Source organism: Alternaria rosae (genome assembly GCF_020736505.1).
Source record: "Alternaria rosae strain MPI-PUGE-AT-0040 chromosome Unknown BKA58scaffold_1, whole genome shotgun sequence".
Taxonomy (NCBI): domain Eukaryota; kingdom Fungi; phylum Ascomycota; class Dothideomycetes; order Pleosporales; family Pleosporaceae; genus Alternaria; species Alternaria rosae.
This window is the reverse complement of record NW_025763570.1, coordinates 2,868,797-2,895,282: the sequence shown is the minus strand read 5'-3', so window position 1 is coordinate 2,895,282 and position 26,486 is coordinate 2,868,797. Positions and strand designations below refer to the sequence as shown.

At 52.2% G+C, this 26,486-nt stretch overlaps 12 protein-coding genes across 12 annotated transcripts; 7 read left to right on the top strand and 5 right to left on the bottom strand.

Annotated features, from left to right (window-relative positions):
* Positions 1 to 212: 212 nt before the first annotated feature.
* BKA58DRAFT_373245 (SGT1 and CS domain-containing protein) lies at positions 213 to 1,849 on the bottom strand. The gene has a single exon (XM_046169196.1). It carries the CDS (start codon positions 1,647 to 1,649, stop codon positions 510 to 512), a length of 1,140 nt encoding a protein of 379 aa, XP_046031279.1. The 5' UTR covers positions 1,650 to 1,849; the 3' UTR covers positions 213 to 509.
* Positions 1,850 to 1,896: 47 nt separating this feature from the next.
* BKA58DRAFT_18853 (1,3-beta-glucanosyltransferase gel1 precursor) lies at positions 1,897 to 3,719 on the bottom strand. Its single transcript, XM_046165561.1, has 2 exons — positions 3,386 to 3,719; positions 1,897 to 3,333 (listed from the first exon to the last, which is right to left on the bottom strand). The coding sequence occupies exons 1-2, from the start codon at positions 3,552 to 3,554 to the stop codon at positions 2,144 to 2,146; spliced, it is 1,359 nt and encodes a 452-aa protein (XP_046031278.1). The 5' UTR covers positions 3,555 to 3,719; the 3' UTR covers positions 1,897 to 2,143.
* Positions 3,720 to 4,958: 1,239 nt separating this feature from the next.
* BKA58DRAFT_373242 (uncharacterized protein) lies at positions 4,959 to 6,494 on the top strand. The gene is made up of 2 exons (XM_046169195.1): positions 4,959 to 5,506; positions 5,559 to 6,494. Exons 1-2 carry the CDS (start codon positions 5,378 to 5,380, stop codon positions 6,324 to 6,326), a joined length of 897 nt encoding a protein of 298 aa, XP_046031277.1. The 5' UTR covers positions 4,959 to 5,377; the 3' UTR covers positions 6,327 to 6,494.
* On the bottom strand, positions 6,442 to 9,260 carry BKA58DRAFT_18829 (uncharacterized protein). The gene has a single exon (XM_046165550.1). It carries the CDS (start codon positions 8,894 to 8,896, stop codon positions 6,557 to 6,559), a length of 2,340 nt encoding a protein of 779 aa, XP_046031276.1. The 5' UTR covers positions 8,897 to 9,260; the 3' UTR covers positions 6,442 to 6,556.
* An 871-nt stretch (positions 9,261 to 10,131) lies between these two features.
* Positions 10,132 to 12,279, bottom strand: BKA58DRAFT_396687 (methyltransferase domain-containing protein; the record flags this gene model as incomplete). The annotated part of the gene is made up of 1 exon (XM_046171373.1): positions 10,132 to 12,279. One exon carries the CDS (start codon positions 12,277 to 12,279, stop codon positions 10,132 to 10,134), a length of 2,148 nt encoding a protein of 715 aa, XP_046031275.1.
* A 207-nt stretch (positions 12,280 to 12,486) lies between these two features.
* On the top strand, positions 12,487 to 13,518 carry BKA58DRAFT_18818 (t-SNARE). Its single transcript, XM_046165545.1, has 3 exons — positions 12,487 to 12,626; positions 12,677 to 13,284; positions 13,335 to 13,518. Exons 1-3 carry the CDS (start codon positions 12,580 to 12,582, stop codon positions 13,409 to 13,411), a joined length of 732 nt encoding a protein of 243 aa, XP_046031274.1. The 5' UTR covers positions 12,487 to 12,579; the 3' UTR covers positions 13,412 to 13,518.
* Positions 13,519 to 13,915: 397 nt separating this feature from the next.
* On the top strand, positions 13,916 to 16,197 carry BKA58DRAFT_18847 (uncharacterized protein). Its single transcript, XM_046165556.1, has 3 exons — positions 13,916 to 14,483; positions 14,534 to 14,820; positions 14,872 to 16,197. Exons 1-3 carry the CDS (start codon positions 14,244 to 14,246, stop codon positions 15,935 to 15,937), a joined length of 1,593 nt encoding a protein of 530 aa, XP_046031273.1. The 5' UTR covers positions 13,916 to 14,243; the 3' UTR covers positions 15,938 to 16,197.
* Positions 16,198 to 16,424: 227 nt separating this feature from the next.
* BKA58DRAFT_18870 (uncharacterized protein) lies at positions 16,425 to 17,641 on the top strand. The gene is made up of 3 exons (XM_046165566.1): positions 16,425 to 17,023; positions 17,090 to 17,251; positions 17,313 to 17,641. The coding sequence occupies exons 1-3, from the start codon at positions 16,912 to 16,914 to the stop codon at positions 17,435 to 17,437; spliced, it is 399 nt and encodes a 132-aa protein (XP_046031272.1). The 5' UTR covers positions 16,425 to 16,911; the 3' UTR covers positions 17,438 to 17,641.
* Positions 17,642 to 18,384: 743 nt separating this feature from the next.
* BKA58DRAFT_416368 (uncharacterized protein) lies at positions 18,385 to 19,069 on the top strand. The gene is made up of 2 exons (XM_046172589.1): positions 18,385 to 18,705; positions 18,764 to 19,069. The coding sequence occupies exons 1-2, from the start codon at positions 18,441 to 18,443 to the stop codon at positions 18,886 to 18,888; spliced, it is 390 nt and encodes a 129-aa protein (XP_046031271.1). The 5' UTR covers positions 18,385 to 18,440; the 3' UTR covers positions 18,889 to 19,069.
* Positions 19,070 to 19,947: 878 nt separating this feature from the next.
* On the top strand, positions 19,948 to 20,440 carry BKA58DRAFT_416367 (uncharacterized protein; the record flags this gene model as incomplete). The annotated part of the gene is made up of 2 exons (XM_046172588.1): positions 19,948 to 20,223; positions 20,307 to 20,440. Exons 1-2 carry the CDS (start codon positions 19,962 to 19,964, stop codon positions 20,438 to 20,440), a joined length of 396 nt encoding a protein of 131 aa, XP_046031270.1. The 5' UTR covers positions 19,948 to 19,961.
* Positions 20,441 to 20,871: 431 nt separating this feature from the next.
* On the top strand, positions 20,872 to 21,635 carry BKA58DRAFT_373237 (uncharacterized protein). The gene is made up of 2 exons (XM_046169194.1): positions 20,872 to 21,302; positions 21,392 to 21,635. The coding sequence occupies exons 1-2, from the start codon at positions 20,939 to 20,941 to the stop codon at positions 21,493 to 21,495; spliced, it is 468 nt and encodes a 155-aa protein (XP_046031269.1). The 5' UTR covers positions 20,872 to 20,938; the 3' UTR covers positions 21,496 to 21,635.
* A 906-nt stretch (positions 21,636 to 22,541) lies between these two features.
* BKA58DRAFT_18801 (Vps54-like protein-domain-containing protein) lies at positions 22,542 to 26,410 on the bottom strand. The gene is made up of 3 exons (XM_046165540.1): positions 25,968 to 26,410; positions 23,007 to 25,911; positions 22,542 to 22,958 (listed from the first exon to the last, which is right to left on the bottom strand). Exons 1-3 carry the CDS (start codon positions 26,209 to 26,211, stop codon positions 22,736 to 22,738), a joined length of 3,372 nt encoding a protein of 1,123 aa, XP_046031268.1. The 5' UTR covers positions 26,212 to 26,410; the 3' UTR covers positions 22,542 to 22,735.
* Between the last annotated feature and the right edge of the window lie 76 nt (positions 26,411 to 26,486).

Genomic DNA, 26,486 nt, shown 5'->3' with positions numbered 1-26,486 from the left:
TTCTTAATTGTTTAGATGTTGCAGGTGTGAGAAGTGCACAGGCAGTTGTCATGCGATGACTATGACGTCTGTGGGGAACCTTGTCGTCTCTGCGGCCACCCCTCTGTTGCGGACCTCCGTCCAAACGTCAGCTCGGATCTTTCGGTGCTTACGCAACGCGAGATTACGAAAATAGTTCGATTTCCCCACATTTGTTCCTAATGCTTTAGTTTGCCAAGATTCTTACAATGTACGACCGAGATCGTGCGAGTATAGGTGCTTGGAGGAATCAGATGGGACGAGTCAGATACCCTCTTATCGTTGGTGAATGTTTACAAATGACCCCGTTGTCGAAAGAAGATGTTCATTTATATTTCAGTACAAAATTCACGTATATGGCTTCCTACGTGCGCTCACTCTCGTGGGTATAACTCCTAATGCCTACCCAAACACCCTGCTATGCATCATATCATGAAACGTTGTCCTTTACCTATAAGGCAAACACTCGTACTCTTGCTGCGAGGCAGCAATTATCCCGAGTATTTCTTCGCCTCCATACCCTCGGGTGGTTCGGGAGTTATAGTCTTGTTGCCCACGTTACTCCAGTCGGTACTAAGGACTGTACCGCCACTTTCCGAGTAGCTCTTCATCATGGCTCGTTGCTGCTCGGGGGTGGCGCCGCTGTACAGCTGCTTGAAGAAGTGTGATGTCTCGTCGCCCTCAATCTCGTCTTTGTCGTCGAGATCGTTCACGACAACCTTGTCCCAGTTCTTCGCACCTGACTTGGAGGACGTTGGGTATGCAGGGGCGGTGTCCTTGGTTGTGCGGACGGGCAGGGGAATAGTGGATGCTTGGGCAGTGCTAACGTCGCCGTCGGGGTGCTCAAGATCATGCCATTTCAGCCCCGTGGTTGCCTTGCGCATTGTTATCTCCAACTTGGTGGGTGTGACTCGGTATTTCGATTGTGAAGGGTCGATCTGTTCGTATAGAGGGTCGGCGCTATAGCTGTAATCTGAGGAGTCGGCAGTGGGGAATGAGACAGACACGGATCTCCCCTCAAATTCCACGCTGACTTTGTCTTTGTCCACGCCCTTGGCCATGATTGTGAGGGTAACAGTGTCAGGCGACTGGTACCAGTCTGTCTTGATCTTGTCTTTCGGGGTCGGGGCGACAGGCTTCGGGGCCTGGGACGGGGCAGGCTGCTCAGCCTTCGCTGGGGCGGCAGAGACAGGTGCGCTGGGCACATCGACCTCCGGAGTCTCCTTGACGTTAACTTTCCTCATCTCGCCGTCTTCTGGTATATCCTTCAATTTTGTTGCAACCTTGGACTCCCAAATGGGCAGCATCTTGTCCTTCTCGTCAAGGCCCTTTACGATTTTCAGCAGATAGTCGGCATCTGCATATCTTCCGAGGTGGAACAGAGCGACGGCGCGTCGAAATTGGGCGTCCTTGATGAGTTCGCGCGAGCCGCGTTTCTTTGCAAGGACAACGGCGACCTCGGCATCGCTGAGGGATTCGGCGTATTTGGCAGTGCGTTGGTAGGCTGTCGCGCGGCCGATGTAGTACTTGACGGCCGTGGTGTTGACGGAGAGAGCCTTGGTGTAGTGTTCAATCGCTTCGTCGGGTTTGCTTGCGCTTAGAGCAGCGTCGCCTTTACGGGCATCGTCCATGGCGGGGTAAGGTGTAGTTGAGCAAAAGAATAGGCGTGGAAGTAATGGGAAGCGGGGTAAGAGGTGCGACGAGCTTTATAGAGGCTTGCTTTCAAGCCTTGGAGTGGTGGTGAAAGTAGTCGGTCTTGGTACAGTCGCAACCATGGAAGCTTCCATTGCTGCCGTCGAAAACCAGGGTCCACATGCCACTAGCCTCTCTGCATCGCATCCGCATTGGCGGGGTCATTTCTGACAGGCACACTCCGCCAACGCTAGCAGACATTACCTAGTCACTACTTGTTATTCATGGTCACACAGATGCTTTGGAACGAGGCCGATGGTCATGTATGTATGTATTACTACACAAAAGACCCCGCATCTGTGACGACCGAGGTATATACAATGCCGGCTATGGCAGTCAAAAACTCCAGAAACAAATAAAACGATTCTTCTACATCTATCCCATATGCATGCTCACAGAAACACAAGCTTTGCATAACTCAGCAACGATCAACCTAGAATACGATGACAGCACCGAAGAGAGCGCTGGCAGCGATCATAGCGACGAAACGGAGGGGTACGTCAAGACCAGCCGCAGCACCCTCGGGGTTACCAGCACCGCCGCTGGAGCCGGGAGTGGGCGAACGAGTGGGGCTTCCAGATCCGGGGGTAGCAGTAGACTCGCTGGGTTCGCCAGCGAAGTGCGAGCCATCACCCTCAAGACCAGGACCCTCACCGGCACCGTCATCCATGAACTTCATAGCCTTGCTGGGGATAGCAGGGAGGGTGGTGCCCTCGACTTGCCACTCGTCAGACTCAGAAGGGCACTCGGAAGCCTCGCCGTTCTCCTTGAAGCCACCAGCGCCGGAGGGGTTAGCAGTCTCCTTGTAAGCATCAGCGAGACGCTCGAAATCCTTGTTGGGCGAGATTTTGCCATCGTCGCCGACCTCGACAAGACCGTAACCGTTAGGCTCAACGGTGTATTCGTAAGCGAGACCACCAGAGTAGACACCGGTCATGTTGGTGGAGTAGAGAGCCGCGATCTCGCCCCATTGGCGGGTGTTGGTAATGCAGCCAAACTCAGACAGGAAGATGGGCTTGCTGTAGTCGCTGTAGGTCTTGACCTTCTGGTCCCATCCAGACTGGGTAAAAGACGAGGGGTCGCACCAGGAGTAGTCGTTGAAAGCAAAGAAGTCGGAGCGCTCATCGTCAGTACCGCAGTTGAAGTAGAGAGCCTGGAACTCGATGTTCTCGGAAACATCAGCGGCAGAGTATCCCACGGGAATGACACGGTTGTGCCTGTTGGAGATGTACTGCTTCATGTCACGAGTAACAGCCTTGATGTAGGGAGCAGCGTTGGTGTTGTTCTTAGCGTTGATGACCTCGTTTCCAGAAAAGAAGAGGAGTAGGTTGTTGTAGTCGGCAAATGCGTCGATGGTAGCAAAGACGGATTGCAGGTACACATCGTTGTACGAGCGGTGGAGGGTGTCCTCGTTCTCACGGTTCAGAGAGTAGTCGGGCGTGTTGGCATCGAGCGCCAGGTAGATACCGGCATCGTCGAGCATCTTCATACCCTCATCGTGGTTCTTCGAGTTGTCGATGGTGTAGATACGGACAGTGTTGATACCGAGTGACTTGAAGTTCTCGACATCGCGTGCGAGACCCTCGAGGTCGAGCAGAGGGTCTTGTGCGTCGGCGGCACCACCTAGACTGTGTAAGTACCGTGGTTTGTTATATCCTGTTTCACAAAGACGCACCTGGCTGGTAGGCAACACCACGAACGTAGAAACGCTCATCGCCGGCGAAGAAGGCATTGCCCTTGACGGTGACGGGTGGCAGGTTTCCCTTGGACTGTCGGGCGACGACGCTGGCAAAGGCGGGAGCAACCGCGGCTCCCAAGATGGAGAAGACGACACAGGCCTTCATGACGGGCGTAGGAGAAGAAGTAGTAGAATTAAAAGGCAAATAGAAGAGCGATTGGAAGTCTAACGAGTGACTGGTAAAGTAGGAAAGGTAATTCTCACACAGAGGGCATGCAAACGTCGAGGCAGAAGCCGGGCTAGCGAAAGTATTTGAAGCGGCAACAGAGCAATTTCTTGGTTACCCCCGAGTGCTACATGTGGAACTTGCCAACCCTCATGGGTTGTCTGGCGCTGCTGCGCGCCAAGTCGATGGGTGTTGGCGGGCGCGCAGGAATCGCGGAGACCAAGCAGCCAAGTCCATAGTCATGAATTAGCAGAAGCCCGCCGAGCCTTGGTCAGGGGCAATAAGTCCAATGACTGGCAGGCGCATGCCTGGACGACGTCTTGATCGCGAGTGAATTGCGCGTCCGTCCATTTCCCGCCGCTCTACACAGCCTCGTTGAGAGAATCAAGACTTTGTTCGCTCCAGGACAATCTGCTGGTTCGAAGCGATCGCGATGTGATGAAACCACTGAGCGCTTGGTCCTCACCAAGGAAATGACGGCCATCGCATTCCGAAAGAGCTTGGTGGAGGTTGCGGTACCGTGGAAGGCCCTTTGCTGACGGCATCATTGCAGCTATGCACAGACTTCAGCTTCACTGCGATGCCACTGTTAGTCCTAGTTCACCATCGTCTACGCGACGGCATTGTTTGCCGGCTTGTAGTCACGCTTTGTCGCGGCCCGTGGAGATCCGAAGTGTAGCTGCAGGCGGCAAAAAGCAGCTCAACCATCTATTCGCTCAGTGCGGGCATATGGATTGTTGAGATTGATAGGCGAAGTATGGTTCTGTGGTGTTTGTGAGTTGCTGGTTGCGGCGTGACAGCTGCCGCATCCGGGGCCCCAGCCCCGTTGAGATGATCCGCCCGGTCGCATGGTTCCGACGTGCGTTCGCTCTTGCCTACCACCAACACTTACATATCACCACCATCTCACCATCATCTCACGAACAAGCAGATTCTCACATTGAAGATTGATGCGTCTTCAGTGTCCGGGGCTGGTCACCGACTGTCTCAGACAATCTGCCAAGCTCGGCCACCGCACTCTGCCGTAAAAAGCAATGGCACCGAAGATTTCTGCGACGAGAAGTAATGCCTCCGCCAGCCGTCAATGCTCCAAGTAGCCGACCTCGATAGCTGTGCTCTTCATCTTTCGAGGTTTGACTACTGCTTGCGTTTGAATTAGCTCTGCGTGCTGACGGAGTTTCTTTCGAGTCCAAACCATGTTGAGGCCGGAATCAGCCCTGCAAAGAGACAGACAGGCTTATTCGAGACAATCAAAGCTACCACTATCACCTTGACATGACGGAAACTTGGTCTATGCAGGACTACATTGCTCTGATGGGGTTGTAGGTTGCGGCTTCATGATTCGCCAGGATTGCAATTAATACACGCAGCTGCAGACGTGTATTTCTGGTGTTATTTGCAGACCCCATAAGTTCATGCCATGATGATGAACCAAAAATACAGCCGTGTCTGCTGCATCGTCGCGCCAACTATAGTTTCATGTGCTTGCGCGCCCCCCAGAGAGTAGCCGCGCTGCATGCGCACCCTGGTCGCATCGTCACTGGCAGCGAACCACAACGGAACTGCAGGCGCCACACGACCCATCATCCAGCGGCGAGGTTTGCGACCCCAATAATATAGCAAAAACGCGCAGTCGGATTAAGTGAAGGCAAATGGGCGCAATATATTGCGGCGAGGACAAAGGATCCGCTTGGGCGGATACGACACGATAAAGAACTTCCTTGCCCGCGCCTACCTCTGCAAGTCACTCACCAACTGCCAAAATGCTTCGATTAATGCCCTTCACGTCTCTGCCGCTTCTGGCGGCGGCCGCGTATCTAGATCCCTCGCTACAACAGCAAAAGCCGTTGCTAGACTCCAAGCCAGCGTTGTCACGCGTACTCCCTCTCACGGTATGTCAAGAACAACCGATCATATTCTGGTCTCGAGCTGACACCTCAGTAGTTGGACCGACACCTTCACTACACCTTCGCTGCCTCCGACGATGACTTCACGCGTACCCGTCTCGACCAACTCCAAGGCCCATTAGCTGCGTGCGGCATCAAAGACGTCGCCGACCACGCCATCACCATCAACATTCCCCTCAACTCTTCACTCACGGGTACCGCTACGTTCTCCACTCGATATCAATCAGAACTATGGTCTCAGTCTACCGATCAGTTCACATGGACCCAAGAGCTACCACTGCATGCCCTGTCCATGCTAGGCGCGCGCATCCCGTTACTCGACATTGGCATCAGAAAGGGTGGTATGCTTACCATGCCTGCTGAAGTCGCTTCTCTCGATCTAAGCACACCCCACATCTACGTTCCGAAGGGAATCTGGGACGTCTTGCTGCTAGCTACGACTACCGAACTGCAAGCCAGAGACGGTGAGGAAGTGCTGTACGTGGACTGTGGGGCTTTGAGCGTTTTCCCTGATATCGTTTTCGGAATTGGGCCAAGGGACTGCGGAGGCGATGAAGAGATGGCAGAAGATGACGAAGAAGAGGAATATGGCGAGGACGAAGAAGAAGATTACGGAGAGCTAGTCATTACACCCGAACAGTATGTTTTACAGACTTCAGAGGGGAAATGCATGCTTCTGGCTAGGAACGCCGACTCTAATCCTATTGTACCAGGAAGAGTCAGTCTTGGCTGGGCGGCGGTGAGGGGTCGCGAAGTCTTACTGGATCGGCATGTTGGACGCATTGGCTTTGGAAGGTCAGTATGAGAGTGCAGAAAGCGGAAGAAGAACTAGCGTTAAATACCCACATGATGAGATCCATGTCCGCAATTCTCGTAACCAATGTCAGAAGAGAGTAAACGAGCTTCAATTTGAACGCATGACGACATTGATACTGTCTGTGGTGCCCTGGACATGACGGCATGGACGCGTGAGCAAGATTCGCATATCCTGAATGCGAATACGTAATATTGTGTAGCTCTACAGAGTCGTACTCTCTACATCAAACAAAAGCTGAGCGTGACAGCGCCAACAGTCGCAAGCAGACCCGTCCACCCGACCCTGAGCCCACTCGCTGCATCCTCATCGTCCCCTCCTTGCGAACTTCCATCGCCTGTGCTCTCAGGGTTAGAATCCCCCTTGCCCTGCTGCTGATCCGAAGTCGTCACACTTCCCGCTACACAGGCACTCTCATCCAGGCCTCCATCATTGCCAAACGCAACATTTGCCGCCTTCTCCCATAACCTCGTCACATTGAAGTAATGCTCCGGCTCGTACCAAATCCGGCAACTCGCCGTGTCGTTCAAGAACTGTGTTGGCACGCCCGCCGACTCAAAGCCCGCGCGGATGTTATCTTGGAAGTTCACGCTGGCGTCCATTACGGCAATAGGCGGGGCTATGGGAAGAAATTCCGCCCAGTCACTTGCTTCCGAGCGAGAGGAGGCGAATTCCGCGGTTATGTATGTGGTGAGGGCTTCCATGTAGAGTGTGGGGAGCACCAAGGTTCCCTTTGTGCCGCCAACGGCTACCATGGGACCGAGATTTGGGCGGCCACCAATGGCGAGACTGCGTACGCCGGATTGCTGAACCATGAGTTCGGTGAAGATGGAGCAGGTTGAGGCGCAGACGCCGTCGGTCAGTAGAATGATGTCTTCGGCGCGGAAGGGGTCCGTGGTGAAGTTGCTGCGTTCGTTGTATCCTGTGATGGTGATGCCGACGGCGGTGCGCTCGCTGCTTGTTGTCAAGGGGTCACTGAGGTTGTATTTCAGTAGAGAAGTGAATTTGTCGTTGTTGAATCGCTCGGGTGGGTACATCGCGTTCCAGTCCGAGAATTCATCGCCAGTGGAAGAGAGGTAGGCGTCATTGCTGAAAGGGCTCGTGAAGAGTTCGGCATTAAGAATATTGATCTCCTTAAAGCTCGAAATGTTCTCACCGAAGACCTCGCTGGCTCGGTGTCCACGATACCGGTTTTGGGTTTGTGGTTGTTGGGTCGGGAAGAATTGCAGGTACATGTCATAACCAGAAAGTACCTTACCGCCGTTGTTGGCACGTAGATCGATGATAATCTTCTCTACGCCACGGGACTGGGCTTGGGAAATGTACTCCTGGACTACGGCTTGGAACTCCTGGGCACCTGCAACATCTTCTGTGTTGAATGTCGTCACCACCAATACACCAATCTCGCCAATACCGGTGTTGACGAAGAATCCAGCCAAAGGCACCTGATCTGCCGAGTGAGCAACGACTGGTTCCGGGTAAAGCAACGGCACGGAAGCATGTTGTTGCGCGAAAGTACCCCTGAACTCGTAGTCGCGCGGATTCTCTAGATGTAGAGGCATTTTGGTGGGATCCCTCTTCTTGATCCTCATCGAGCTTGTCTGAGGTATAATGTAGGTCTTGTACAATGACTCGGCATCGCTAACGTAGCCCCAAGACTCGGGTTGGAGGACAAGAGCACCATTGGTGTAGGTATTGATGGTACCGTTCTCGTAAGTTACGTTGGTAGTAGCGCCGGGGTAGAACCGTGGACTGGTGAAATACCCATAGTTCTCCGCTGCCTGCGAGAAGAACATAGCGTTGTAGCGTGTGTCCGGGTCATGGTAGGCGTTCAAGTTTGCTTCGTCCTGCAGAAAGCTCTCGACATCTCTTCCGTCGATTTGCGTGACGGGCGAGGGATCATACCCAACTGTGCCGTTGAAGTCCTCCAAAGCCCAGACTCGGGGTACGTCGCTGCCATCTCTCGATGCAGAAACGAGAGCAAAAGCGCTGCTTCGTCGCCATCTGAATATCCCTGCGTACGCCATTCCATTCCAGCCCAAATGTCCGTCGTGCGCTTTTACCAACAAGGATGCAATGTCGGTCTCGAAATCAAACTCGTTGTTGTACTGCCCAGATCCGACTTTGTTTTTGATATCATCCAGACCAGCGACGATATCAACAGCGTCATTTGGCCATCCTTTTGGCGGGTCCTTGAGATAGCTGAGAGTCGATTGAAACTCTACTACCTTCTTGATCTCGTCGACTGTCGTTGATGCATCGTCTGCGTAGAACGGCAGTGATTTGAGACAAGCGTGTGCGAGTTCAGCATCTACGGCCGGAAAGTCTGAAGAATCATCCGATACCAGCTGGGCTATCTGCCCACAAGCTTCGCTGGTCTCTATTGGTCCAGAGACGTCCTCTATAGTTGTGGGATTGACTTCGATGTCATCTATTGATGATGGTGTTGGTGTTGATGTAGGTACGATGTCGAAGGTTTGTGAGGAGTCGCTGAAGTCTATTGAGCTTGTCTGTGCTGTGGCGACTACCAGAAGCGCTGATAGCGCAATGAAGGACCTCATAATGCCGGAATAATGCGGGGCGTATAATCTGATGTCCAAAGATTCGGGATTACGAATACGGAACGATGAGGTGTCTGATCGTTCAACACGTAGGGCGTCGTGGATGTAACGTGTTCAAGTCTTGCGTTTGATCCCTCTCTTTTATCGTCTTGTTCTAGATATAGCAACAGCTTGGAATACCACCCCAATTCGTATATCGTGTCCGATTTTGTTCGTTGGTGTTTTGTGAACCGCCGTTAATATGTATTTTCAGGAGCCGCCAAGATCTATCCCGGTATGCCTCAATATTCTGTGATACACGCTCCTCAACCCAACTCTTTCCATCCGACTTTGGAAAAAGTCGCAAGTAGTCTCAATACGTGGGTACCGTCGCCATCTTAATCACAACGCACATTGCATAGCCTTGTCACCTGTTAAGGCCGTAAACAGTAGCGGCCGCTGCCTAAACAGCGCCCCCATCTCGTGTACGTCTGCCGCGCTTTGTTTAGGTCTTGGCTGTAAGGGCCCTGCGCGTTGCACGCCTTACGCGTGTCGCTCAAAGTAGGCTGGCGTTGTGGCTTTTGGGTGTACTGAGCAAATCAGATAAGGGAACATGGGACGGAAGTGGATATCTGCGGGTAAGCGGAATACTGTAAGTGGATTCTCTCATAGCGGCTAAATTCTGTGGCTGCCCTCCTGCGGCGCTGCAATTCGATATGAGAACCCCGGTATTTGTGTTTCATACTTGTCAGATTCGTGATTTCGTTGGTGTTGGTGCTCGTGAGGCTGAATGTCGTTGTGATCGCTTGTACATCCTGAGTGCTTTCGGTAGCGAACTGCTTCCTCCCAAAGTCTGCCACGCGCACCACGCATGCCAAGCATTAGGCACACCCACTAAAAACGCATGATCCGGCCACGATCCGAGAAGGGCTGGACGCCCCAACCCAGCCATCCGGCACAACCTCAGCCGACTGGTGAGGTCATGTCTTGCGGCGGCGCGCCGAATCGTTTATGAGCTGAGAATGCGCGCAATTCTCCGGTCAGCTTGGGGGCCTTGGATTGTGACGTCTAGTTTTTGTGGACGCCTTGCACGCCCAAGGCAAATTGCTCATAGGGGCCCACCACGAGAATCGGTGCCAGCAGTGGCTATGCCCTGGTGTTTCGGAGAGAAGAGTCTTCATAATTGCAATGCTTGCAGTAATTTCAGTGACGACTCATGTCGATCGAATCGTGCGATTTTGACTGAACCAGCCATCTCATTGACTACAGCTGTGCATGCCGCTCTGCTTCTTGATACCTACGACGACAAGGTTGCGCGGACTGTACTTGTATTCAAATACAGGCTCAACCCACGCATGTTCAACTTCTCTCTGCTCCTTGAGCCACAGGTATCGATCTGTCACGACGACAGCTTCGACTACGCCAGCGCTGAAGGCCATCAAGCTCCACATGACACTCAATTCCTTCTTTCTCTCAGCATAGCTGATTTCGTAACTCCTAATGTCTTCATCTGTCAAACCATCCATCTTTCCTTTTATGAAGTTGGGATCAACCTGACAGAAAGAGTTCTCCGCCGTAAGTTTTGCTAGCGCAGCTCGAACGTAGGAGACGAAATCGCTGTAGGCAAACTTGCGCAGCGTGCCTATAGTGAGGGGCGTTGTTGTACCATCCGAAGACAGGCCAGGGCCACGACCGTTTGGTGGTGTCCAGTTCACTTGCGAAGTATGACCGTTAGCTGAGACTGCACTACCAACAAGGCCCTGCTCGTCCAAGGGTGCCGAGACTACGCCACGATCCAGGAAGATGCGCTGAAGCAGAGCTCGATAAAAGTGACGAGTGAAGAAGAGCTCTGAGTCGGCCACGCCCCAGTTAAAAGGCGCCTGCACAGCCATCATGCGGGCTGTAATATTGAGACGTATACCCTTTGGCTGTTCGGGTCTGCCAGTATCTGTTTTCGAGTCGTCTTCTGCCGGTTCCAGAGGCGTATGTGGTAATGGGTATCTTGCGAGTCTCTCTGACATGGGGAATCCGTTCGGGTCGAACGCTTTGGAGGTAGACTCGAGGCGTGGATGATTAGGACGAAGCGTAGGTAGCTTATAAGTAGGAGGTCCAAGACGCTCTGTGACCAGATTGTAGCAACACCCTACCATGGCTACTGCGGAGATATGTGGGTTGAGAAGCATGGAGCGTAGTCCGTAATGAACGAGATTGCCGCATGAGTGCAGCGAAATGACCATTGCGTTTACATCCTTTGGTTTTGGTACAACGTTCAAGTCAGTAGCTTCGGCGACCACGGCTGTCTCCGAAGTCACCGCCTCATTGGGTACGTTGGAGCTGTCAAGGACTTGATCAATGACAGGTGTCAGATCACCACCCTTGATGATGTGTTCAACGTACTGTACGCTACCATGGCCTTCATTATATATTTGTAGAGTAGAGGTTTTGGTCGTCGAAACGGGATCTGAGATGGCTTCCGAGACTGGATGTAGTGTGCAGCCATCCTCATTGCAGTTCACGCCGTTCGATAGTGGAGGAGCAGTAGCAGAATCCTGAGTACCTGAAGCGGATGTTGCTTCCTGATCATGACCGTTTGTCGCTAAGCCTTCCTCCTTAGCATTGGCTGAGATGGATTCATCAAGGAGAGTTGTTTCAGACTCTTCGGTCTTGTTGCCCTTCTTCGACTTGCCCATCTTAGCGCGGTACTCCTTCTTGTTCCTCATAACGATGGGCTTGGCTACCAACTTGGCTAGGATATCCATGTTTTTCGCACCCTCTATGTTGTGCTGTTTACTTTCCACAGCAACGATGTGCTTGGAGTAAGGTGGAGCAGCAAGTGCGCGGCCAAGATAGTTCTGACCGGAGCCGAAGTCGACAAGATGGGAAATAGGTTTCCTGTCAGACTGTGCTATCTCGGAGGTGAGTCTGTCAATGTAGCGCGCAAAGTTGTCAACCTCGTGCACCTTTTTCACCTTCATACCGGTTGCGATGTGACGTGATATAGCAGCTTTCTGAGGCTCAAGGCCGGAGTTTGGTGGAGGGAAGTCGCGAGCCAGCAGATGCTTTCGCACAGTGCGAATGTACTCTAGCAGTTCCTCAGGAGGCGCAGATCCATCCCGCCAGATATACTCGCCAGATTCCCCTTTAACATCGAATTGACTGAGGTCTTCCCTCATCAGTAGGTCCAAGATGTCCATAATATCTCGCGTCTTGAACCAGTCTCTCCATGACTGTGGCAGGATATGGGAGTAGAGATCAGGTGAGCGAGTGTAGAAATCCAGTATGTGAACGCCTCCGCAGAGCGTCTGAAGTAGCCATGAGGAAGTCGTCAAATTCAGCAATGACTCGACGTATTCCTCAGTATTAGTGAATTCGGCAGGAAGCGGAAGACTCGTGTCCGGACCCATGGTAAGTCCTGGCTGTACGAAGTGCATATGCTGTCATCCAGGTTCTTGTAGATAGACGGTGTGATTTTGGGGTATCGGCAATCTTGGTGAGGGATGCGCCATCGGGAAGGTGTAGTGGAGTTGACTGTACTGTGGGCGATATTTTTTGGGAAGGTGGGTCCGTGCCGAGGTGTTGTGGCGCGTCATCGCTCGTACTGGACAGCTTATCGACACGCTCCAACATCCTCACCCAAGCTTCCACGCGCCCGTTTTGCTTGCTCGCCAGATTCTGGAGGTGCAATTCGTGTCGCATAGCCCAGGATGATGTCATCACAGACCGACGAGGATCCTTTCCTCCAAGTGCAGGCGTAAGACGATCCCGTTCGCGTTTAGGCATCTTCATTGACACTTGGCCCAGAGACGTGCTTTCCGCGCTCAACACCGCGCGCCCGCTATTCAAATCGTATCTGCGTATTCGCTCCTCGGCATCGTCGGCAAACAGTCCTGAGCTCCGTGAAGCTCGCAGTGAACTTGAACAGACACTCCAGGACCTCAGCCAGGATCTCGAGGATCTAGTGGAGAGCGTCAAGGCTGTGGAGCATGACCCCTATCGCTTCGGTCTTGAGATTGACGAAGTCGAGCGTCGCAGAACACTCGTCAAGGATGTCGGCTACGAGATTGAGCACATGCGCGAGGAACTGCAGGAGACGGTCCAACACGCGAAGAATAAAGGCAAGATCGCAGCCAATGGCGATGTTCTACCTGATCCAGATTCCTTCGAAGACGAAGACAACTACGCGGCATTTGAGCAGGAAAGACAAATGGAGATGATGCATGAGCAGGACGAAGCGCTGGATGGCGTCTTCCGTACCGTCGGTAACCTCCGACAGCAAGCCGACGATATGGGCCGAGAGCTCGAAGAGCAGGGCGAACTACTTACCGACGTCGACAATGTGGCAGACAGGGTGGGTGGCAAGCTGCAGACAGGCCTCAAGAAGGTTGGCTGGGTCATCAAGCAGAACGAAGGTAAGATACTTGGCCATCACTGGACAGGCGTTGCTGACCCATCCCCCTAGACACATGGTCCAGTTGCTGCATCGGCGTTCTCATCTTCGTCCTCATTCTCCTCCTCGTGCTGCTCTTGTTCCTATAAACACACAGAAATACCCACGCCTACCTCAGGCACACACGGAAGCCGCGTTTCCGAGCCCCAACGCCGAAACATCAGCACCGGCCATTATACGTCTCCCCTCTCTGCACGAGCCTCATTACTGAAGGGACCAGTCAAGCGCCAGGGAACAATATACCCGCAGCCTCTGATTGCGTAGATGCGAGCATCGCCATCGCTGCTGCATAGCTGAAGGTACATGTGTGCCGAAAGCGCCAGGCCGTTGTCGCAATCCTGCCGGATCTCGGCTCTTGCTTGCATTGCCGGTGCTACTGTGCGGGCACTCTATCTGGGTATCCCTCCCTCGTTAGCGCTCTCGCATGAATGCATTGCGTATGCCATGAGGGTGTTCCACAACAACAAACACCCTACACCGCTTGCGCGATGGACTAGGAATCTTCCATGTTGTGCAAATGCAACACACTACGCAAGCAAGCCTTATGGGGATGTGACACACAGTGGGCTGTCGCGAGTGCGCCACGGATCCAGAGAGTCTCCATATCCTAACAACAGCCTCCTCAGCGTCCGGTCGTCATGCGAGGCCTTACTCACTTCGATGAACACAATAAAACTGAGGACAGAACTGGAAAGCAGGAACAGGCCAGCCGCTCAACGCACATAGCGTTGTCTCTGAGACATTGCATGTTTGGGATGTGCAGGCTCTATCCAAGAACCTTGACAACCATCATCTTCATTGCTTTCTTATTGAGCCATTCCATACGCAGAATCTACCTTGGCTAGGCATTTTCAGAATTCAATTAATGTTTTCACAATAACAACTCGGCGTTCGCCTCGCCTGTGGATCGTCACATTCCGGATGACTAAATCAAACAGCAACAACAGTCAACCTGAACAGTCGCCTATCAAGCCCGAGTCCAAGGCGGTTGGAGTTAATACCAGAATCTCACGTCGAAAATTCACTCTTCTTTCCATTACACTCCTGCTTAACGTACTGTTTTGGAGTGCTCTTATCTGTTGCGTCACTTCACTCTATCAGATCGTATCAGATCCGTGGGATGCAGCAAATATCGCACCGGTGGTCTTGAACTTGACTTCTGTATGTGCTTCGAATCTTGCAATCAATGCCAACGCTAACTAATCGCCCAGGCTCTCGCAACAATCGCATACGTATGCGTCCACACAATATTCTCTTCAAAGCAGAAGAATTGGGAGCAACAACGGCGACACACGTCTGCCGCCAAGAAGACTTCCTATGTTGCCATCCGTCTAGTGGTCTCGCTATGTGTTCTCTGGCTACTAACTTCTGGATGGAACATGATTCTCGTTGCAAGAAGACCTATTTGCCTGCAACAGGCACCCGGACTTCAAAGCTGGGAATTTGGTTCCACTTGCTTATGTGGCCGTGTGGGTATTACCTTCGCCGCCATATCGTTGTATGTAAAATCAGTGTGTAAAGCTGGTTCAAGAGCTAATCAGTCAATCAGAACTGCGTCGTTTGTTCTGTTTGGCGTACTCTCCGTCGTCAGTCGTCCTTTCGAAGCTCATCTGTTCAAGCACGGTTACCGAAAGCCAGCAAATGCATGGCATCCGCCATACGCTTCTCACGTGTCACCAATAACTAGAGATCGCATATCTACATGTGAGAAGAGTATCCACTACCGTCACATGCCCACGTCGACACATAGGAGCAGTTCATCCGACCCGATGGCACAAAACAGAAGTCGCTCACCAGGATCGGTGGTCTTTACCTCGCATCATGCGCCGCCACCCATACCCTCAGCTTTTATGACCCCGCATCGCAACCCGTCTTTCGATGCTTTACCTTCTGCATCATATGCGTCCACAACTCGTGGGGTCTTGACTGGCCCGCCTCTTTCGTCGCATTCAGCAAGTAGACGTGATTCTGCACCTGTATCCACACAAGCCCGGCATTCAGCATCTATATGGCGCGCCGTTCATCCAGAGAGCCCGGAGTTCATACTGCATTCATCGCGTCCGCGCCTCTATTCCCGCGATCTTGATCTCTCTCATCGTCAATCCTCACGTTCCTCAATATCTCTCACCCGTCCAAGCCGCCTGAGCTCTCTGAACTCTATCTCTCAAAGTGACTCTACCGTCTCAGAGAGTCGGGACCATTGCTTTGGGGTAACTGATGAAGGCGACAGAGCTACTCCTGGTGAGATCGCTTATGCTATCACAAACGGTACACCTATACCTGGCACTGAACCTGTCAAAGGTCTGGACAGACACCATATCCGCACCTTCAGTGCCCCAAATCATAGCTCCGCTGCTCAGAAGAACCATGCCTTAGTTTTCGATGCGATTGTCGTCACTCGGAAGCCAGTGCCGGTTCGGCGACTGAGATCTGCCGACCGGAAGCGAGCCTCAGATACTTCCAATACAGAAGCCGAAAACTACATGATCAACCAAAGGTTGAGAAACTTTTCGTACCCTAACGGCGGTTTAGCAATAGCTGAATTCAAGAGAAGCAGAAGGATGACGTTTGAGGAAGTGAAGAATAAACCCTTACCGAAGATTGCCGTCTTCTAGCACCGAGATTGAATCAACCTTCACTTCAACTCAACTTCACAATCACGGTTATGTATCGAGACCACCGATAGTCGTATTTAAGTCTCTTTACAAACCGTCTCGTGGGTACGAAGATGAACTGAGCGCTTGCCAACAACAAAAGCAAGCCGATGTTCGCTCGGAAAGTCTCTGGTCAAGCACAAACGGTGGATCGATCCGTTCGTGCGTTTCTCGGTTGGCACCACACGCGCATCGCTGATCACTGCTGACAGGCAGCTGTTGGTTGTCCGTGGGGTCAACAGCGCCACCCGTCAGCTTACAGCAGATGGCGTGTGACTGACTTGTCGTAAGGCGACCGAGACACTTTTACTAGCTATGTGTGAAGACGCAAGCGATACTTCTCCAAGTTGCAGCTAGGACACGAATCGTCAGCACCGACCTTTACCGTCTATAGTTGTTTTGTATTGGCAGACCCCGCCAGCGAGCTCTGCTCCTGTACATGGGACCGAACTCTTTACCTTCCAAGCACTAGCCGACCGGGATGTCCGGCCTTCTGACATGTATCGGAAGAAGACATCATCTTAACACTGGAGTGTCGTGCTCGATACAACAAGCAACCGCCAACATCACATCGTTAAGTCGACAAGAATTTAACACTTGGCGGCTTATCTCACCTTTGCAAAGGCATCAGCAAGGTCACCTAGCATGAATCATATATGGCCTACCTGGAAACGGTATGCGCCACCAACCGGGAAGACTAGGAAGACTCCGAGCTTAGAGCTTCTGTGACACTTGATGGGAAGAAAGAGGCTTGCTATACGTAACAAAGGGCAAGTTGGAGACGGTATGCTGAGGCTATCAGAATGGATTGGGACATAGCTTCCATGCTATAAAGCAGAGCTCGACTGCTGTCCAGAAAGATCACCATCTTACAACCAGGCATCCATTCGCTCAAACATACTACAGTATCTTACCCCAATACCCAAATCGCCAAGATGAAACTCACAGTTCTCGCCTCTCTTCTTGCCTCTGTGGCTATGACCGCTAGTGCCGCACCTGCCACCGGCATTGAGGCTCGTCAGGGAGTCCCCCGTGTACGCGCCACCTGTAAGTGATGATGCTATGCGATTCAAATCACACAAGATACAGGATTAACCTCAAACCCCATTCCAGTCTACCGCGACACGCAATGCGGCCGCGACGGCCGCCCTTACGGCGATGACTACGTCCCGCTCCAGAACACCACCGCCACCGGCCTGAGCACGTGCATGAATTTCCCCCCTTCGTTCAATTTCCCCAGCACCTACTTCAACGAGACCATGCTCACGAGGACAAGTAAGTTTTAGTTGCATGCTAATGACCTTTTGGTTCGCAAGAGCTGATAAATGACTTGTAGTCCGTTTCTACGACCTTCCTTGCGAGCAGCTTACTAGCGTTGACAGCGGACATCACATCGACATTGCGCCTGGCTTCACAGCTGGTTGCCAGACGCTGACGCTCAAGTCTTATGTCACTTTGTAGATGCTCTCGCTGATGAAAGGCATGTTAGTGGACAGATCAAGGAAAGCCTTTTTGTATGGTAGTGCGGTGTAGTGTGTCGGGTCCAACGCTCCGGCTCATATCACAACACGTTCAGGACTTTGGAGGAATTTCCTACACTATTCTAGTCACTCATTTATAGTAGAACACAGAATGCGGAGCAATCCAATATCTAAGAGCGTGAAAGTGTTTCGACATGACGGTTGATGATCGTGTTCTCGGTGCTTTCGACGTGAAGTCAAGATGAAGAATTCGCTAAAGGTATGTAAGCTTGCGTGCGGTCACGGGTAGCTGGAACGCTCCACGTGCATCCAATCACTCTGCACGTGAACGTGAATGTATGCACGCGACCGGCTTACCTCCAAGATTCCATCGAAGCACCAAATCGGGATGATTGCAAAGCCACGTCATTCTAAGAACGAATGAGGCCATATGAACTTCGGATTCATAAACATGGAACGAGCGGTATCGCGAGCTTACGCATATAGCATTCATGTAAGCAAAACACACGTTTTGTGGACTGACCGAAGGTATCTCGCAACAAGTACTTGCAATCTGACCTCACGTCGGAGTCCTCGGATGGAGACGTTTGCATTTTTTCCTCGTATATACTCACTCGCCACCAGCCACCAACGTTGGAATGATCGTGTTTCGGTGGTTCTCAGATCATGAAACAGTCTTGGAAGGCTCGGCCCACTCAGAAACAGTATTGCAACAATGGCATATGTCCTATGAGTGACTGATATCGACTGGGCGAAGCAAGCCACCAACCGCGTGATCCGAGTCGTGCTTCATACTATAGTTGGTAGAGCAATACAACGCGTAACACCTACTTTCCTTACTCCCATGCAACGCTCGGCAGATTAGCAAGCCATATAAAGCCAGCATCATACATCCCATTTCGATTTCATCTCACCACAACATCTCAGCTCGTCTCCCTTTTTCCGCATCTATCTACCTTTCAATCCCCTGGACGAACTCAAACATGCATCTCACCACCATCATCACCCTGTTCGCCACTGCAATCGCCGTAAGCGCGACGCCCGTCGAACTAGAGGAGAAGCGTCAACTCGAAGGCGCTCCTCGCGTCTACGCCCGCTTCTTCCGCGACAACGGCTGCGGTCCCACCCCCTGGGCTGAAGACACCGTCTTCTTGCAGTCTGAGACTGTAGGATTGGCTGGATGTCAAGATCTAGATGTTGGGCCATTTGCGAGCACCAGCTTTGACATCAACAACTTCAGCAGGACTGGTACGTGACAATCTGTGTTATACTAAGGAAGTGGGGGCTTTGCTAACGACAGGGACAGTGAGGTTCTTCAACTTGCCTTGCTCTCAGCTCACATCTGTTACGAGCGGAAACTTTGTGGACATCGCACCCGGTCAGGCTCCTAGCTGCCAGAATCTGGCGATTCGGTCTTGGATCACTGTCTAGGTAGTATTTGGTCGCAAGGCGCTGGATATATGTCTGCTATGAAGGTCAAAATATAACAATAACAGTGGGTCTGAAGTATCTGGTCGGGGGACGAGAATGGAGCGGTTGAGTGACGTGGGGAGAAATGTGAGATGAGTCGGGTCCAACACTCCGGTCTCATCTCGCGGGTGTTCTTTCATAGCCTTCTTGTCGCTCCTTTAGTAAGAATACAAGATGTTGGGGACGCCCCCGCGCATACCGATACCGAGTGCTTTGTTGTAGCGAATGTGCACGTAAAATCCAGGCGTCAGCCTTTGGATGCATTCTTGCAGGAGATATCCTGAGCCTGTTGTCGTCATACATGTGGGGTTGCGGAAAGCCTCCACTTATTCTGAAGTCACGTTGGGTATTGTTGTAAGCACGGGGTCAGACTGTAGTGGCTCGACTAGGTAGTTACAGACATGGCAGCCGCGCTGGTATGCCCATAACATTGACTTGCAAGGTTTGCAGCAGGCCGCATATGGAACAACAGACCACGAGCTGACCCAAAATCATCGTGACGTTCCCTCTAAGCTCTCGCAACGCGTCAACTTCACCAAACAGGAATGTGCGCATCCTTGTCCTGACCGGAAACTGACCGCAGCGTCAGCAACAACACACCGACAAGAAACAGCTTTTACAGCATGAGCTCATACCACAACTTTACTATCATGACTGATGGCCCATACAGTGGCGATTTGTATCCATACAGCATTATTTTCATTACTGAAACGATCATCTTGGGCGATGTCTTACTGTCATGCGTCTGACCTCACCAAATCATTCATTACCTATGTACAATCGAAATGGACGTGACCTTTGCAAAATATTTTGGGCGAATAGACTATACTGTTGGAGAGTTCATTCAGGGAACATGGTGTCAGAGGACGTGTAGAGCCCATTGCGTGTAGAGCACGGCGGCGATAGTCCTGCCGCCAGGTGAGTAGAAAGGAGACGTCCTCCGGCATCTCATTCCTGTTTATCTCCGCATTCATCGCAATCACATTCAAAATCTTCAGACGCTTTAAGCCAAAACTATCAAAAATATCATCAACATGCAGTTCACCGCCCTCGTTGCCCTCTTCGCGGCCGCCGCTAGCGCAGCTCCTGGCACAATCTCTTCACGCCAGACTGCAGATGGAAGCGTGCGCGCACGCTTCTACGACGAAACCAGCTGTGGTGGAAATGGAGTAGGCGTAGCCAAAGCTGAATTGATCCTTACGCCAAGTGCTACTGAGGGGAAGGCAGGATGTGTAGATTTGACGATCGGGCCATACCGTGCAACCTTCTTCGATCAGAGCACCCTGAAAAAGACAAGTAGGTTCAAGCGCAGCCTTCCCGAGATAGTCTTCCACCGACGAGTTCAAAAATCGTATATATGCTAACATCCCATCCCTCAGTTCGCGTCTTCAATGTAGCCTGCTCTGAAGTTGGGGAGAACCTGGACCAGGGAAATTGGATTGACATTGGGCCTGGAAACACAAACTTAGGGTGTAAGACCTTGACTGTTCGTTCTTACCTTACCAAGCCGTAGAGAACTTATCTCTTTGAGAGATATGCACGCATTCTGAGGGTCTGAAGTGAGGGGAAGAAAGGGATGTAGTAGATTGGGTCCAACACTCCAATCTACGTACATGAGTGTTTAGATGCTGTTCCTATTTATTGTCTTTCACCAAATTCCTTGTCACTCGTTTAGCTTATAATTCTGGAAAACTAGGTCACAACCCACTTTCTCCCACGACCCGTGAATAGGATGCGGTGATTTCGCGGCATATACGCGCAACTTTCTTACCAAGGCCAATCAGCACTCACCTGTATTCACATTCCGATTATAGTAAGCGTTTGCTCAATCGCTCGTTCCAAGCTCGGACAGTCACCTCGACCTGACTCACAATTGGCCCACTGACCCCCACACCCTTATAACGCTTCTCACCACCGGGTAGTAAAGTATTACCCCCAGGCTCACCGCACTGCTCCTTCCACCCATCGCGCAACAAAGTCATTCGAGGAAACAACTACCAAAACACCCAAGATGAATCTCTTGAATCTCCTGCTGGCGTGCATCTTCGCGCTGTGCGTCATTGCCGCACCCACAGACTTCAAGCTACACTCTGCGCTCGCCATTCCCGTCCCCGGCTCTGCAACCTACGACGCCGACCTCGCTGCTGCCCTCGCCTACGTCCGTTCCCACAATTCTTCCTCCGTCCAGACGTCCGCCGCCGATCCCCCAATTACTAGATTATGCGGCTTCTACAATAGTATTCCAGACTCCGACCCCCTCTACAAGGAGATGCGCACAGATGGGTCGTTCAACTACCGCAGCTTCGAGCTGGATCCGGGCTCCACTATCAAGAGCGTCCTCAACCGCCACTGCGGATTCTGCATGTACTTTGACGGTAAATGTGTCTGTTTTTCTACTTGCAGTACCTGCGGCGCTCCCAGACTGGATGCTGATTAGGAAGGAAGCAACTGACACGTATTACAGAAAAAGGCACTCTTATCCAGGGCGTAGGACCCGATCAACAGAAGTGGGTGGCTATTCCGGGTGGCAGGAGCTACATCTGCTGGCGTCCGCCGGTACATGGCTAGCATATGCGGTGACTGAAGATGATCAGCGTCGAGGGTGTGCATGTCGATACCGAAGTTGTCGATACTGCTTTTGGACGGTGTGGTTATCAGTCGCACTAACATGGGTCTTCCTTCTTCTCTTCCACAGAAGTGGAATGCGGTGCGTTAGGATGGTATGCGTCATGCAGTCTGTCAATATGAAGAATTGACAAGCATAAAAATCCAACCAGAATTTTCCAATGATAGTGATGTGCACTTCACATACAGCTCAGTGTCAATGACACATGAAGATCTGTGATCTTTGTATCTCTAATGGCTCCTACAACCCCTTTCCCTCTCTCTTTCTGACATTTTCTCCTTCCCAAATTAATGATGTTTCCCCGGCCTCGACGCCATACAAGCAGAAAAGTTGCGATCAGCGGGTTCAACACACCATTGCATATCAGACTTGGTATTTCAGAAGCAGAAATGAACGCGCATCTAGCTCTGCAAGCGCGTGTGCACGACTACGAGGAACGCGACAAGGAGAGAGCCACCGAACTGGAGACCGAAGCAGAACTACGTACGGACTCACATACCAGCATCGAAGAAGGAAAGTTGGAAGAAAAGAGCGTAGTAGTACATGGAGACGAGAGGCGCAGCGGGAGCGGGCATGGTGACTGTGCGAGGACGACTTCGGAAAGAGATGAAACGGTGGTCGTTATGGGTAGCGGCGGTGACAGAGACATAGTGGTGATAACAATTAGGCATGTGCAGGCCGCTGCGACTACTGGAGAAGGAAGTACAGCCGATGAAGATGAGCAACAAAGAGAGGGCGGGCACACATCGGGCGAGGTATGGACAGAGAGTCCGCATTTCCTTTGGGGGCCTTGAAAGATCATGATTCTTGAATGGTATAGCAATAGTATCTCCTCATCCCTTCCCGCAATATCAAACGTTATCCAACGACACTTTGCCCCGTAGTGACCTCTCTTCTTCTATTACTCCAGAACGCCTTGCTGGGTGGTGATGATACATGAAAGGTGACATGCGGGTGAACATGCGTGTAGTCGTCGGCAACTTCCATCATAGTACTCATCGGGGCCGAATGCACACGTAGTCCGGAGGTGATGTGGTGAGGTCAGTGAGGAGTAAAACTCCCCTTGCAGCGGGACCATGTGATCCGCAAGTGACCATCGCAGAGCCGTCACCTAGTCCAATGAAGCGTATGCGTCGTTCCGTAGTAGCTGCGACCGAAAGCTGGTTGAAGTGCTAATTGACTTCAAGTCGCTTCTGTGCTCAATTTCTCTGCCTCTGCTTCTGTACTCTGCTCCTTTTCCTCGCTCTTCTTCTCTTCAGATTCCTGTTTAGGCTCCACTTTCGGTTCCGCCTTGGGCTGCGCAACTGTTTTGCTAACGACGAGGCCGATCAGATGAGAGCCAACGTTGCCAGCACCGTCAATAGGCCCAAGCTTTGCATCGAATAGCTTCGCCTCACGTAGCAATCTGAGTGCTGTTAGCTATGTATTCACCCAAATTGACTTGGTTACGTACCGTGCTTTACCACCAGGCGTCTTCACTGCCGCTTCCTTGATAACACCACCCACCTCTTCCCTGTAGCTCTCAAACACAGGACCCATAATCATGCGGACCTGTATGTCGCTCAAATACTTGTTAATCACCTTGTGCATGGTCACAGTGTCCTTAGTCAAGCTCTCCATGCTGGGGCTGACATCTTTATTGACTTCGGCCTCAGTGTCCCATTCCACTTTCTTGAGACTGCGCATGTGAACCTTCGCTCTCCCAGCTAAGATGCCTGTGAGCTTCTCGTGGATTTGGTTCTGTTGGTCGTACAACAGGCGCTTGACATTGTCAAACTCGCCAATCGAGGATCTGTTGGAAGCTGATGCAGTGCGACGCCGGAAGCACTCGCGGACGTAAGGTAGGATTGCGACAAGGAAGGAAAGTGTCTGAGAAGCAATGGCGAGATGTTTGGTGTTGATATTCTTCAAGCCAGCTGACTGCATGGCGCCCGCGCCGAGAATCAGTTGACAAAGTCGGGAGTTGAAAAGCTTAATGTAGTCGCAAAGGGAGTTAGAGACTTCGGAAGTCATACTTGGCATGGCGGAAACTAGGATTTCGAAACGCTCGATACCTCGGAGGACGACTGTTGATGATTCTGAGATGGTGTACTTCTCCTCATCCACAACAGCGGGAATAGTGGTTTTGTTCTTCTCCTTGGGCTTCTCTTCGGATACGCCGTTTGTTTGTACTGAAGTGCCGTTTGTGGTCGGCTTTTCGATCCCTCGGAGAATGTCGCCAGTTTCGGCCCAGCTTGGTGGATCACTCTCCATCCCCTTCAACAACCGTGCTAGGACCTCAGTATCGCTTGCGTCAAAGTCTTTCGGTTCCCAACGATCTGAATCCATTGATTTTATCAGTTCTTGCTTCTCGAAGTCTGCAAATTTTGATACAAAGTCGTTGATGTGGGTGTTCACCACACCCTTGAGTGCAGCGCCAGAACGTCCCGAGACAGCTTCACACTCATCCGCAAAAAGCCTACACATATTGAAGTACCGTAGGAAGCGTTCCAATGGGAGATTAGCTGTAGCTTCTGAGCGGACTTTGAGGAGCTTGGTGATCTGTGTTTGTGCTGCGTCGACAGCCTGACCTAACAAACTTGACATGTCCAGAGCTTGCATAAGTTCCATCTGCAGGTCATTGGAGCTTGGCGCTGGCACGTTATTGCCTACGTAATCATCGATACTGTGCATATACGGACTCCTTGGAGGAGAGCGAAGCCCGCCAGCAGAGGCGGGAGGGGTAGTCACGCCGCTTGTGACATCAAGAAGCACCTTGATCAGTGTGCTTAGACGGCGGAGCGCTTCACCAATGTTGGTGAAAATATTAGCGAAAAAGACCTCGGCATCCTCAGGATCCATTGCGCGCAGATTTCGCGCAAGGATCGAATTCTTGTCCTGTTGACTAGTTCCTCGGCCGCCTCTTGTAGACACAGAAGCCATGGAACCAGTATCGTCTTCTGATGAGCTCGGCAAATGTTTCCGGATGAGGACTTTCATCTCTTTGATCATAGCCTCCCTGAAAGTTGCGCTAGCTTGATTGGTGAATTGCGCTCCGCTCAGGCCATACAGGCTAGCTCGTAACTCTGCTCGTAGCTTTTCATCTGTCGTCATGTAGGCTGGTAAAGTCGTCTTTGGTTTCTGGTTGCCCCCGCGTGCTTTTTGCGATGCAGCAGTCCATCGTTCCAGGGTATCATGAGCCGGAACTCGCTTGACGTGCTCTCGCAGGTCTGTGAGCAGAGTGTCGACAAAGCGTACTTCGAAGCCTCTGCCCACGCGGAACTTGAGCTCGGTGATGTTCTCGAAAACCCCGTCTAGTGCTCTCAAGTGTCGCAAATCGATCATTTGCGGAGGTAGTCGAGAGTCGAGCCATGAGGTGCTTTGCGTATCAGTCGTGTCCAGCGCGCCTGTTATCAGTCGTTCGATGACTTCTATCCGAGCCATGGCGGTTTCAAGGTCACCGTCGACAACGGCTTCATCGCAGTGCGAGAGTCCGACGATGACAGCCTGTAACTGGTCGACCGAGTCTGTCAGCCTCCTCAGATTCTCTCTCCGCCTCTTCATTTCGACGACCTTCAAGCCACCTATTGCCATCTGCTCATCCAGCCTCTTCAAGTCTTCCCTGAGACCTTTTATCCTTGCGACCGAATCTGATGCTTCCGTCTGAAGCTCGCGGAGGGAGCCGAGCGCGGCGAAGAAGGATGTCGATGCTGTGGATATGGCCGAAATCAAGTGCACCTCCACCGTGTCCATGTACCACGACAGCTTCTCTTGTAGAATCGCATTTGTGGCCAGAGCTTTCCGCCCGGGAGGTTGTGGGACGTCCAGAGAGCCGTTTGCCCCAAAATCATCGTTGCTTGCTGTTCGTGCTGGCCTGACCACCTCGGATCGCTCGCTCACCACGTCAAAGGTTCGCGGGTTTTCTAGGTGGAAGTTCTCGTCGAAGTAGATGTTGGGTATTGTGGACAGCGGCGTGATAGCTGGTAGGGCGCGCTTGGATCCGCTCGTTCGACGCTTCGGTTTCGGTGGGCCACTGGAAGAGAAGGGTGTACCTGCTAGATTAGGTGTCCCCGCTGGCGACTCAGTACGTAGGCCCCGTCCAAGACTCTCGGTCGCGTCCTCCTTCTTCGACCCTCTCCTTACCGGCTGGGCGGCCTCTGCTTCAGCTTCGGCCTTTGCGCGCTGAAAAGCGTCGTACAAACCGCCAACTTGCGACAGATATGGATTGAAGGTGGAGGGCTCGATGTGGGGTACATTTGCGAGAGTTACGGGCGGGATGTCTTTGGTAGATGGAGGGCGGTGGCCTGCGGTCGCTGTGGCAGTGGTATGCGGCACCATGCCAGTCCGCATGATGGGAGGCGTGAGCAACGTGGAGATGGCTAGGCCATGGTTAGCTTCTTGAACAGCTGTGCATATAATCACCGTGAATGCCCACCATTGTTGCTCTGCTCTCTCACCGCGCCCATGGTGCTCTTGAAGCCGCTATCGAGTGCGCCCCCAACCGAGTGTATCGAAGACGAGGTAGAGCCACGTCGCGGCTTGTAGCGCCCGCCCGTGGAGCTGGGCCTGTTGGTCCAGTCATGGTTCGCTGATGGAAACGGAAAGGAGCCCTGCGGCGGGTTCGGCGACAGGAACTCGAAGCTCTCGGTCGATCTCCGTGGGGTATCGGGGGAAGACATGATGGCGGCGCAGGTCGGGGGTGGTGAATAGGCGGCGGCATGGGTGGACAGGCGGACACATCTATCGCATGCTCGAGGACGTACGGACGGGAATCAAGCTCGGAGTCATCAATCAGAGACAGCAAGCAGAAGGCGCAATGGGGAGACTGGTTGTGTCAAGCGTCACTTGAATGTCGTGGCTAGCCAAAGTTCCACGCGCTCGGTGGTGACGGTGCATGGGCCCTGGAGCGGCTTCTGGAAGCTTGACAAGGATCATGCAGCCGAAACACAACCGC

What these genes read in the sequence shown, in the direction of transcription:
- BKA58DRAFT_373245 (XM_046169196.1), bottom strand. Translation starts at nt 1,649, where the DNA reads ATGGACGATGCCCGTAAAGGCGACGCTGCTCTAAGCGCAAGCAAACCC.
- BKA58DRAFT_18853 (XM_046165561.1), bottom strand. Translation starts at nt 3,554, where the DNA reads ATGAAGGCCTGTGTCGTCTTCTCCATCTTGGGAGCCGCGGTTGCTCCC. An exon ending in TGGTGTTGCCTACCAGCCAG is followed by an intron (nt 3,334 to 3,385) that starts GTGCGTCTTTGT and finishes TACACAGTCTAG; the next exon opens with GTGGTGCCGCCGACGCACAA.
- BKA58DRAFT_373242 (XM_046169195.1), top strand. Translation starts at nt 5,378, where the DNA reads ATGCTTCGATTAATGCCCTTCACGTCTCTGCCGCTTCTGGCGGCGGCC. An exon ending in CACGCGTACTCCCTCTCACG is followed by an intron (nt 5,507 to 5,558) that starts GTATGTCAAGAA and finishes ACACCTCAGTAG; the next exon opens with TTGGACCGACACCTTCACTA.
- BKA58DRAFT_18829 (XM_046165550.1), bottom strand. Translation starts at nt 8,896, where the DNA reads ATGAGGTCCTTCATTGCGCTATCAGCGCTTCTGGTAGTCGCCACAGCA.
- BKA58DRAFT_18818 (XM_046165545.1), top strand. Translation starts at nt 12,580, where the DNA reads ATGATGTCATCACAGACCGACGAGGATCCTTTCCTCCAAGTGCAGGC. An exon ending in CCTTTCCTCCAAGTGCAGGC is followed by an intron (nt 12,627 to 12,676) that starts GTAAGACGATCC and finishes CACTTGGCCCAG; the next exon opens with AGACGTGCTTTCCGCGCTCA. An exon ending in GGTCATCAAGCAGAACGAAG is followed by an intron (nt 13,285 to 13,334) that starts GTAAGATACTTG and finishes CCATCCCCCTAG; the next exon opens with ACACATGGTCCAGTTGCTGC.
- BKA58DRAFT_18847 (XM_046165556.1), top strand. Translation starts at nt 14,244, where the DNA reads ATGACTAAATCAAACAGCAACAACAGTCAACCTGAACAGTCGCCTATC. An exon ending in TGGTCTTGAACTTGACTTCT is followed by an intron (nt 14,484 to 14,533) that starts GTATGTGCTTCG and finishes CTAATCGCCCAG; the next exon opens with GCTCTCGCAACAATCGCATA. An exon ending in ACCTTCGCCGCCATATCGTT is followed by an intron (nt 14,821 to 14,871) that starts GTATGTAAAATC and finishes TCAGTCAATCAG; the next exon opens with AACTGCGTCGTTTGTTCTGT.
- BKA58DRAFT_18870 (XM_046165566.1), top strand. Translation starts at nt 16,912, where the DNA reads ATGAAACTCACAGTTCTCGCCTCTCTTCTTGCCTCTGTGGCTATGACC. An exon ending in CCCCCGTGTACGCGCCACCT is followed by an intron (nt 17,024 to 17,089) that starts GTAAGTGATGAT and finishes ACCCCATTCCAG; the next exon opens with TCTACCGCGACACGCAATGC. An exon ending in GACCATGCTCACGAGGACAA is followed by an intron (nt 17,252 to 17,312) that starts GTAAGTTTTAGT and finishes AATGACTTGTAG; the next exon opens with TCCGTTTCTACGACCTTCCT.
- BKA58DRAFT_416368 (XM_046172589.1), top strand. Translation starts at nt 18,441, where the DNA reads ATGCATCTCACCACCATCATCACCCTGTTCGCCACTGCAATCGCCGTA. An exon ending in CAACAACTTCAGCAGGACTG is followed by an intron (nt 18,706 to 18,763) that starts GTACGTGACAAT and finishes CGACAGGGACAG; the next exon opens with TGAGGTTCTTCAACTTGCCT.
- BKA58DRAFT_373237 (XM_046169194.1), top strand. Translation starts at nt 20,939, where the DNA reads ATGAATCTCTTGAATCTCCTGCTGGCGTGCATCTTCGCGCTGTGCGTC. An exon ending in ATTCTGCATGTACTTTGACG is followed by an intron (nt 21,303 to 21,391) that starts GTAAATGTGTCT and finishes CACGTATTACAG; the next exon opens with AAAAAGGCACTCTTATCCAG.
- BKA58DRAFT_18801 (XM_046165540.1), bottom strand. Translation starts at nt 26,211, where the DNA reads ATGTCTTCCCCCGATACCCCACGGAGATCGACCGAGAGCTTCGAGTTC. An exon ending in GAGAGAGCAGAGCAACAATG is followed by an intron (nt 25,912 to 25,967) that starts GTGGGCATTCAC and finishes ACCATGGCCTAG; the next exon opens with CCATCTCCACGTTGCTCACG. An exon ending in ACGCCTGGTGGTAAAGCACG is followed by an intron (nt 22,959 to 23,006) that starts GTACGTAACCAA and finishes AACAGCACTCAG; the next exon opens with ATTGCTACGTGAGGCGAAGC.